This window comes from Propithecus coquereli, unplaced genomic scaffold, assembly GCF_000956105.1.
Source record: "Propithecus coquereli isolate 6110/MARCELLA unplaced genomic scaffold, Pcoq_1.0 Scaffold358, whole genome shotgun sequence".
NCBI lineage: Eukaryota > Metazoa > Chordata > Mammalia > Primates > Indriidae > Propithecus > Propithecus coquereli.
This window is the reverse complement of record NW_012149263.1, coordinates 959,343-967,991: the sequence shown is the minus strand read 5'-3', so window position 1 is coordinate 967,991 and position 8,649 is coordinate 959,343. Positions and strand designations below refer to the sequence as shown.

The window sequence follows — 8,649 nt, the reverse complement described above, 5'->3', positions numbered from 1 at the left end:
TCAGGCACCCCCAAGCTCCACGTGGCCACACACCAAGCCGCGGAGCCGGACCTGTGCTCTTTCCCTGTCCTCAGCCCTCAGAGTGTGAGGCACATTCCTGCCCTGGGAGGGGGTGCCCCGGGGGAAACTGAGGCTCCAGGATTTGGGGGTAGGGATGGAGAGGGTGGCTGGGCTCATGAGGGAGACTGCGACTCAAGTCCAAGAATCTTTATTTCATGAACAAAACTACTTCTGTAAAGAGAGACAAGGCTGAACGGGCCGTTCTGAGTGGCCCCAGTCCCAGGCTGGTGACAGAGGGCGGGGGTGGGCCGGGAGAGAGTGCATCACAGGGAGGGGGACCCCAGGTCCAGCCGGAGGAAGCGGGAGGAGGAACGATGCTGGGGGTCGGAGTGGGTCCCAGACCCCCTGCCCCAAACTCTCCCAGCCCGTCACCACGCCCCTGCCACGGGCAGGGATGAGGTGGGGAGGGGCTGGCCCAGAAGTGCGTGTCCGAAGCGGCCAGTGTGTGCAAATCAGCGAGAGGAGGGGTGCGGAGCCGCTGCCCCCACCTTGCCGCCCCCTCCCCAAACAGGCAGCAGAAGCAGGGGCGGGGCGGCGGCAGTATTGCTTTTCCATCATGCATGGCGGTGGGCAGGGGCAGGAAGGCTGGGTTGGGGTGCGAGCCAAGCCCCCCGCCCCTGCCACCCTGGCAGCTCCCTTGGCAGGGCTCTGAGGCACGTGGAGGCCCAGGGTGGCCGAGCCCCGGCGGGGCAGGCTGCGCCTGGGTGTTCCTGTCAGGGCTCGCTCTTCCTCGAGGGGAGCGCAGGGCCTGGGGGCGGGAGAGAGGGGGAGTTAGGCGCCTAGTGGGCTGCGACCCTCCCCGACCCCCCAACCCTGCCCACTCACCCACCTTACCGGGGCTATTCGGCCACCTGCACGCCCGTGCAGTTCTCTTTGCTTTCCGACGTGATGGCCAGGTATTCCGAGCTGGGGGAGGCCGGGTGCGCAGTGAGCCCACAGTGAGCCCGGCCCGGCCCCAGGAGACCGAGGACGGCTGCGGTCTCCGCTCCGAGCGCAGAGGGCTCCTGAGCTAGGACAGCAGGCTCTGCGCGAGGCCCTGGCTCGGGCCTGGGCTCCTGAGCTTGAGGCAGGAAGGGGCTGGGGCCCGACAAGCCCGTATCCCGTGTCGACAACCGTATGGGAGGGACAGCTGGCACCCTGGGCCACTGCCTTGTCCCCGCACCCACAGCTCACGCTCCCCTGCAGCAAGTCCCAAGCGGCCCTGGTCACCTCGCGCCCTCCTCCCCGACCCCACTCACGCATTCTCTTGCGCAGCAGCCTCCGTGGCGGCAGAGATCTTCTTGTAGCAGTAAACCATCTCCGCCACGAGCCAGATGGTCAACACCACGATGAGCACGTACATCATGATCTCGGACACGATGGACGCCATGTCTCTGTTGGCTGCAGGGCCAGGCAGGGGTCAGGTGGGAGCCGAGACCGCCGGAGTGTGCCACGAGCTTGCTGTGTGAGCTTGGGCAAGTGGCTCGACCTCTCTGGGCCTCCATTTTCCCAAATGTAAAAAGTTGCTAATCTCAATATCTCCTTCATGAGTGTTATGAGAATCAAACAAGCTTTCAAAATCCTTAGCATAGTGCTTGACCTATAAATAGCACTTGATAAATATTCATGAGTATGAATACCACTATTACGTCATAACGGGGGCAGGACAGCATCATGGTGAACAGCAGGGGTTCTGTCTGAGGCCAGACTGCCAGGGTTCGAATCCTGGCTCTGCCTCTTACTAGCTGTGTGACCTTAGGCAAATGATTGCACCTCTCTGAGCCTCCATTCCCCCCGTGTAACATTAGTATGATAACACCCATACCCTCTCCCAGGGCTGCTGGGAAGAGGAAATGAGTTAACACCCGTGACATGCTTGGCTGAGCACGCAGCCGGCGCTGCCTGAGTGTTGGCTGTTTTCCGGAAACCCCACATCCTCTCCGCAGCGCTGGCCTCTGCCATTGCCAGCGTCCTTTCATTCAGCCTAAATTTAAACTGTAAAGGGAGCGCGGTCGGCCAGGGGACCAGGGTCCAAAGCCACTCTGACGTCCTCGGGTGGATTTCTGGGACAACCATCCCCCATCCCGGCCCCTCCAGGACGGCCGAGATCCCACTTCCCCCGCTTTCCTCTCGAGTCTTCCTCCCCGTGAGGCTGAGCAGGGCACTTTCGGCTGCGCCACCCCTGCAGATGGCAGCCAGGCTTTCTGGGGCAGAGGGAGGGAGGGCTGGATGCTCCCCCACCCCACCCGCACTTCCAAGCAGGAGGAGCTGGGACAGGGTTCCACGCCTCATTCGTTCTTTCTTTCTTTCTTTCACTCATTCCACAGACATCAGTAATGCATGCCACGCAGGGGGTGCCTGCTCTCGGCCAGGCTGGGTGCTAGGTTCTCTATCTGAGCATCTTCCGACGCCTCGGAACAGCCCCGCGGACAGGGCTTGTCCTGGTTTCCCACGTCAACGGGCTGTAGGAACCATGCTGAGCCGGATACACGTTGGCTACAGCTCAGTGGTCGGATTTCTTCCCCGGCTCCTAGAACCTAATGCCCAGCTGGATTTAGGAGCAGGGTCTCTGGCTGTCCTGGCCTTCTCACTTCCTCTCCTGTCAGATTAGCACAGCGATAGCCATGGGTCTGTAGCCCGTGTTCCGGATAAGGACACTGAGGCCCAGAGAGGGGAAGGTGCTAGCCCAAAGATGCACAGCCCAGAGAGGACTCGAGGAGCCAGGATTCAGGTCCCGGTGTAACCGACCGCAGGGTCCGAGCTCTCACCCGCTCTGGAAACCTTCCACAAGCTTGGTAACTGCTGCCATGTTACCAAGGTCTCCATGGACCCACGCGGACAGCTCAGGAGGGGGAACCGCCGCTACCCCCACCTGACAGATGAGACACTGAGGCCGAGGGGAGCTTCTCACGGGGTCACATAGAAAGTCAGAGGCACCTTCTCTAGGGAGACTTTCGATTTCTTCAAAAAACCCAAAGCTTCTAAGAGCTTCGCCCGCCCGGCCCTCGCAGGCAGCCCCCGGGGCGGCAGAGTCCCGGCCGCCGCTGCTCTGCAGGCCGGATTTCTCACCGGCCTCAAACACACGGCGCGGCGGGCGACACTACCCATGCGATAACATCGCGACACTACCCATGCGATAACATCGCGGGTAACGAAAAAACACTGCAGTGTGATGAGTCATGTTAAAAATACTCTAGTATCATGTGTAATGATGAACATAGCACGAGGAATATTGAAAAATATCACAATATGATTGATAATATTTTTAAATACCACAGCACAGCATGGTGGGCAAGGATAAAAATACGATCATGTGGCGGAACATTAAAAACACTCTAGTGTGGTGGATTATGCTAAAATACTATTGCACGTTTGGCAATGCTGACGTAGTATAATACAAACTGCTGCACTATAGTGGGGGATGTTAAAAAGGCAGTGCTATAACAAGGTGCAGCAGAAAACACTAGAACTTGGTGGATAATGCAGAAAACACGGACTCAGGGAGGACAGCGTGAAGCGCTCCATATTCTGGTGAATGTTACTAAAAACCCAGGCAGACCACGTCAAAAAAGACGCTCTACCGGGTTACAGCGGGCCTGAGCCCCCGCCCCCGCCCCCGCCACCCAGATGGGCAAAGGCCGAGCGACAAGATGGAAAGAACCCGGGTGGCTGAACGGGACCCGGGGCCTCCCGCCCACACTGCCCCCCCCTCACCTCTGCACAGATCTGTGAGACAGAAACGACACAGGTTTTGTTCGGCCCCAGGATTTGAGGACGTCTGTGTCACAGCGACTCTGCCTTGCCCCCCCCAATGAGGGCAGGGCCCCCCCTTCCGTATCCGTGGACGACCACCCCCCGCCAGCATCGTGACCGACACCAAGGAGCGGCTCAGGCGTGTATTCTCACTGCGTTCTGCTGCGCCACTTTGACAATAAACGTAAAAATGCTAATTATAAAAAGAAACCCACGGGCCCTGGCTGACAACAGAGCACAGTGAATCATGCCAAGAAGAGAAACGCAGTCACCCAGGCCTGGATGAGTTCAAATCCAGGTCCCAGCTGCGCGACCTTGGCCACGGAACCTTACCTCCCTGAGCCTCGGTTTCCCCATAGGTAAGATGGGGATAGAGAGAGCCCCAGTCCCGAGAGCAGGAGATTCGGTGGGGACTGCACGGGAGGCCGAGGCCAGCGCCTGTCCCGGGGGAAGGAAAGGCGGCGCGTGTTGCCGCGAGGACGTGTGTGCCGCGGGCCCGAGGGACGCACTGGCCCGGGCTCTTTGCTGGCTCCAGGCCTGGGATATCTCCCGGGCTCTCCAAGCCAGCGGGCCACAGGGCCCTGGAAAATTCCAATGTGTGTCGGTCAGCAGATGGTTCGGAGAAGGAGCCAAAGCGGTTCAAAAACATTTCGACCTTGCCGCTCACAGCGTGACCCCCGGACCTGCAGCACCGGCCTCACCTGAGAGCTGCTGCAAACGGCTCCCGGGCGCACCGCGTCTGCAGACTCAGACCTGCGCCTCAGCAAGACGCCCCGCTGGCCGGAGCGCAAGGCGCAGCCCGAGGAGCTCTGCTCCAGGGGACACACCGCCATCTCTCGCCCGCCCCGTTGTGACAGAGGGCGTGAGGGTCGGAAGCACCGCCCTCACCCTGTGCACGAGGCCCTGCCGTGAGCTGGCCACGCGCCAGCAGCTCAGCCTTGTGCTCAGTCCTCGTAACCCGCCTGTGCCATGACAAGGGCTCAAACCCCCCGAGAGGTAGAGACCGTTACCATCCCAGTCTCCAACAGGACAACCCTCGGCTCAGAGACGGGGAGGCCCCTGCCAGAGGACACATAGCGCAGGCGACAGAGCTGGGTTTTGCACCCAGAACGTCCGTGGGGAGAGGCATACTGTGCCCCTCCGTGGACCGAAGGGAAATGGAGCCAGAGCTGGAGCCGGGGTGGGCGGAGGTGCTGCTCCCCCTGCCGCTGTGGGCGGCCTGCTGGCCCAGGCACAGAGCCAGCCTGTCCCCTACCTGCCATCTGTCATCTGTCCCTCGATCTGGCTCGCGGTGGGCGGCGGGGCGAAGGGGCAGGCAGGGCCCGTCTCACCTTTGTCCACCACCTCCAGGTGGATCTTCTTGACGACGCTGGTGTTGTGCTCGTAGTTCTCGAAGAAGAGCAGGCGGTAGACGTGGCACTCGTAGTCGCCCGAGTGGTTGTAGGTGACGTTGGTGATGAAGATGGACAGGTCCTGCAGGTCCTTGGTGCCCCGGCTGCCGTTCCACACCACGCGGCCCTCGAAGCGCTCGTCCTCCTCCAGCTGCAGCACCTCGTTCTCGTAGCGCAGGATCTGGGGCAGCGGCGGGGGCGTCACTGCCTGGGCCCGTCTCCCCCCACTGACCCCGATGCTGTCCCCTGCCCTGACACACAGACACAGACTCCACACACGTGAACTCGGTCACTTTGACCTTGGGCAGGAAGGGCCCCGGGGGCGAGGGCCGTGCCAGGGCCCAGGCCCACGATTCACCTCTAGGCGTGAGAGCCGCACATCACACCCACACCGCAGGCATCTCCCGAGCCCCCCGGGCCTCCTGGGCCCTCCCCGGCCGTTCTTCCCCAGCCACCAGACAGCTCCTCAGGCAGGCATGGGGCAGCCCGACCCCCGCTGCTGGAGACCCCCATTCTCCAACAGGTCATAGAAGTTCATGGCGCCCCCCGTACATAATTCAAAATACACACATAATACAGAAGTTGAAAAAAAGTTCTGCTTTTCTTCCATCATGACTACCCAAGACATTTTTGCAGGTGCCAAGTAAGTCCAGTGACGTTTATTTCATGCCAGCCACGTGCCAGGTGCATCCACTCAGTCTTCACACACACGTACTGGCGGGGGACCACCCCATCTTAATGGAGGAGGACACTGAGGCTCAGAGAGGATCAGTGACTTGCCTGAGGTCACCAGCTAGGCAGTGGTGGAGCCAGAATTCGGATGCAGGTTATCAATCACAGCACGTTATTAAAAACAAACAAATACCCCCCACCCCGAGACCCAGGCCCGCCACCCCCCGCACGCGCCAGGCGCCCACACACCTTCACAAACTCCTCGGTGCCCTTCTGGCGGAAGGTCCACTCGGTGAAGGTCTCAGCGGTGGTCTCGCTGCGGCGCTTGCAGGAGATGCACAGAATTTTGAAGGTCATCCCGTACACGGCCTCGGTTTCCGAGTCCACCTCCACGCAGCCCCCCCGGGCCGAGGTCACTGCGGGGACAGCAGGCTCAGGTCGAGCAGAGGCGCCCGTCACCCCAGGCAACGCCAGGCTCCCTGGCTGTTGGCTTTCGGGTCCCTCGAAAACCATCTGTTTCCCCTCAATAACGATTATGCGTGCCCAGAACTGGGCGCCAAGCTGGGCCCCGCCACTCGCCGCACGACCTTGCCAAGTCCCGCATCTTCTGCGAGTCTCAGTTTCCCTCTCTGTGTTAGGTGAAAGAAATGATCATCTTTGCTTCCGGCGGTGGCTGGGCAGACTCCCTAAGTCAGGCCCCGGCACACAAGAGGTGCCCATACACAGGCTGTCGGTGTTGTCAGTTACGCCAGAGTCTTTCTACCCAAGTACCCCGCTGACTCCTCAGAAAGTCACCTGCCCAAGTTACCAGAGCACCTAGGTGGTGGGACTAGAATCCCAGCTGTGTCAGCAGTTCACGGTGGTAGAGTGATTTCCACCACTAAGTGGGTCTTCAAAACCAGCCAGCCCCACGTGACATGGGTTGGGGGAAAGGGAGGCCTGGGGATGGGTGGTTCGGTGGGCACTGGAGTCAGGGAGACCCACACCCCAGCCCTGCACCCCAGTCCCACAGCCCCTGCACGATCCGCCCCCTTCCAACTTCTCCTGCCTGTGTCCCCTACTCCCCAGGCTCCAGTCACCTCCACACCCTCCCCCATCAGCTTCTCGAAACTCTCTCCTGAGCTCTTTCCTGCCTCAGGACCTTTGCATCCCCACGGGATCCAATCCCACCGGTACCTGCCAGCTCCTTCCTGTCTCCCAGGGCTCACTAGCTAATACGCTGTCTCTTCGGCTCCAGCTCTGGGTCTTTTCCTTGTCCCCAATCTCTCCGTGGCTTAATCCTCAGGACTTCCGTCTGCCACCGCCCGCTCCTGTCTCTTTCGGTCTCTCCAGGCACCTCTGTCTTGGTCTCCCCCAACCGTATCCCTCTTTGGGGTTTCTCTGAAGGTCCCTCCACTCGTGTCCCCTCTCCAGGCTCGCACGCTCTGTAGTGTCTCTCCCCGTCTCTCCGCGTCTCTCCCTCTTTAAACTCCATCCACATTCTCTCGCCGGCTCCCCCGCGGCTCGTCTCCCCGTCACCTCTCCATCTCCTTTGCCTCTCCCAAGTTTCTCTGTCTCCACCGCTCGGACTTGTGACACTCTCCCTGTCCCTCTCGCATTCCCTCTCTGTCCTGCTTCCCACTTTCCCCCGTGTCCCCAGTCGCCCAGCGGAGCACTCAGGGGCACCGAGTCCTTCTCTGTCCCCCGCCGCCTCCCTCCCGTCCCCATCTCTCCGGGTATCTCAGCTCTCCCGTCCCCGTCGCCGGGCGCCGCCTTCCCCCACCCCCGTCCGCGGCTGTGGGTGTCACATTGCAGCCTGCGGGACTCCCGGAGCAGCTGACTCCGCGTTTCCTCGCCCCCGGCCGGGCGCCCGCAGCCTGGAGGCCCGGCCCCGCCCGCGCGTGCCCCCCGCACCTCCGCCGCCCCCCGTGGCCCGGCTCCCGCGCGCGCAACTCCGGGAGCCGACTTGGCGGGGCCGGGGCTGGGCCGGGGGCTGCCCTGGCGCCGCCGCGCGGAGTCCCGAGCGCGAATCCCGCCGCCCCGCGCGCGCCCCCCGCGCACTCACCCAGTGCCGCGCCGACCACGAAGGCCAGCAGCGTCCCCATGGCCGGCCGCCGGTGCGAGGAGCGGGCGAGAGGCGGCGGGCCCGGCGGCGGGCAGAACGTCCCCGGGAGCGCGCGGGCGCGGCAGCTGCGGCTCTGGGACCGGCGAGGGGGGAGGAGGGGGGGCGCGGCCCCCCCGCTCCGGTTACCGCCGGGGGCCCAGCCCCGGGGCCCGGCGTCCGGGCATCCCCGCCGCGCGGGCGGCGGCCGCTGCTGGGGCTGGGGCGCAGGCGCGCGCGGCCGGGCGCATCCGCCAGGTGCGCCGACCCCGGCCCGGCTCGGGCTGCGCGCTCGGGCGCGGACCGCGGTCTCCTGCGCACTGCAGCGGCGGCGGCGGCGGCGGCGGCGGCGGCCCGGGAGGGAGGAGGCAGCAGAGGGAGGGGGCGGGATGAATCACCGCGGGGGGAGGGCGCGGCCGCCCAGCCTTTGCCGCAGCGGCGCCGGCCTCTGGGGCGGCGCAGGGACCGCGGCTCCTGGGCACGGGCGCGCGGACTGGGTGTCTCCGACCCCGCCGCGCTCTGGCGACCCCGTCTTCGGAGTCTGGGAAAGGTCACCCCCAGAGTCGCAGGAAGACTTAGAGGGCAGTTTGGGGGCCGGGCTTCCGACTTCGGCTCATGGAGGTGATCTTCGCCAGTTTGAGGGAGGCTTGGCCGGGACCTCCAAGTGACATCCCGCTCCAATCCCCGATATCCAGGCCTGGGGGTCACCGCGCG

General features: G+C 63.2%; 1 protein-coding gene across 1 annotated transcript; it reads right to left on the bottom strand.

The window, feature by feature from the left end:
• Nucleotides 1-192: 192 nt before the first annotated feature.
• SCN1B (sodium channel, voltage gated, type I beta subunit) lies at nt 193-8,094 on the bottom strand. Its single transcript, XM_012651580.1, has 6 exons — nt 7,900-8,094; nt 6,105-6,271; nt 5,124-5,364; nt 1,299-1,440; nt 895-966; nt 193-808 (listed from the first exon to the last, which is right to left on the bottom strand). The coding sequence occupies exons 1-5, from the start codon at nt 7,937-7,939 to the stop codon at nt 900-902; spliced, it is 657 nt and encodes a 218-aa protein (XP_012507034.1). The 5' UTR covers nt 7,940-8,094; the 3' UTR covers nt 193-808; nt 895-899.
• Nucleotides 8,095-8,649: the final 555 nt, after the last annotated feature.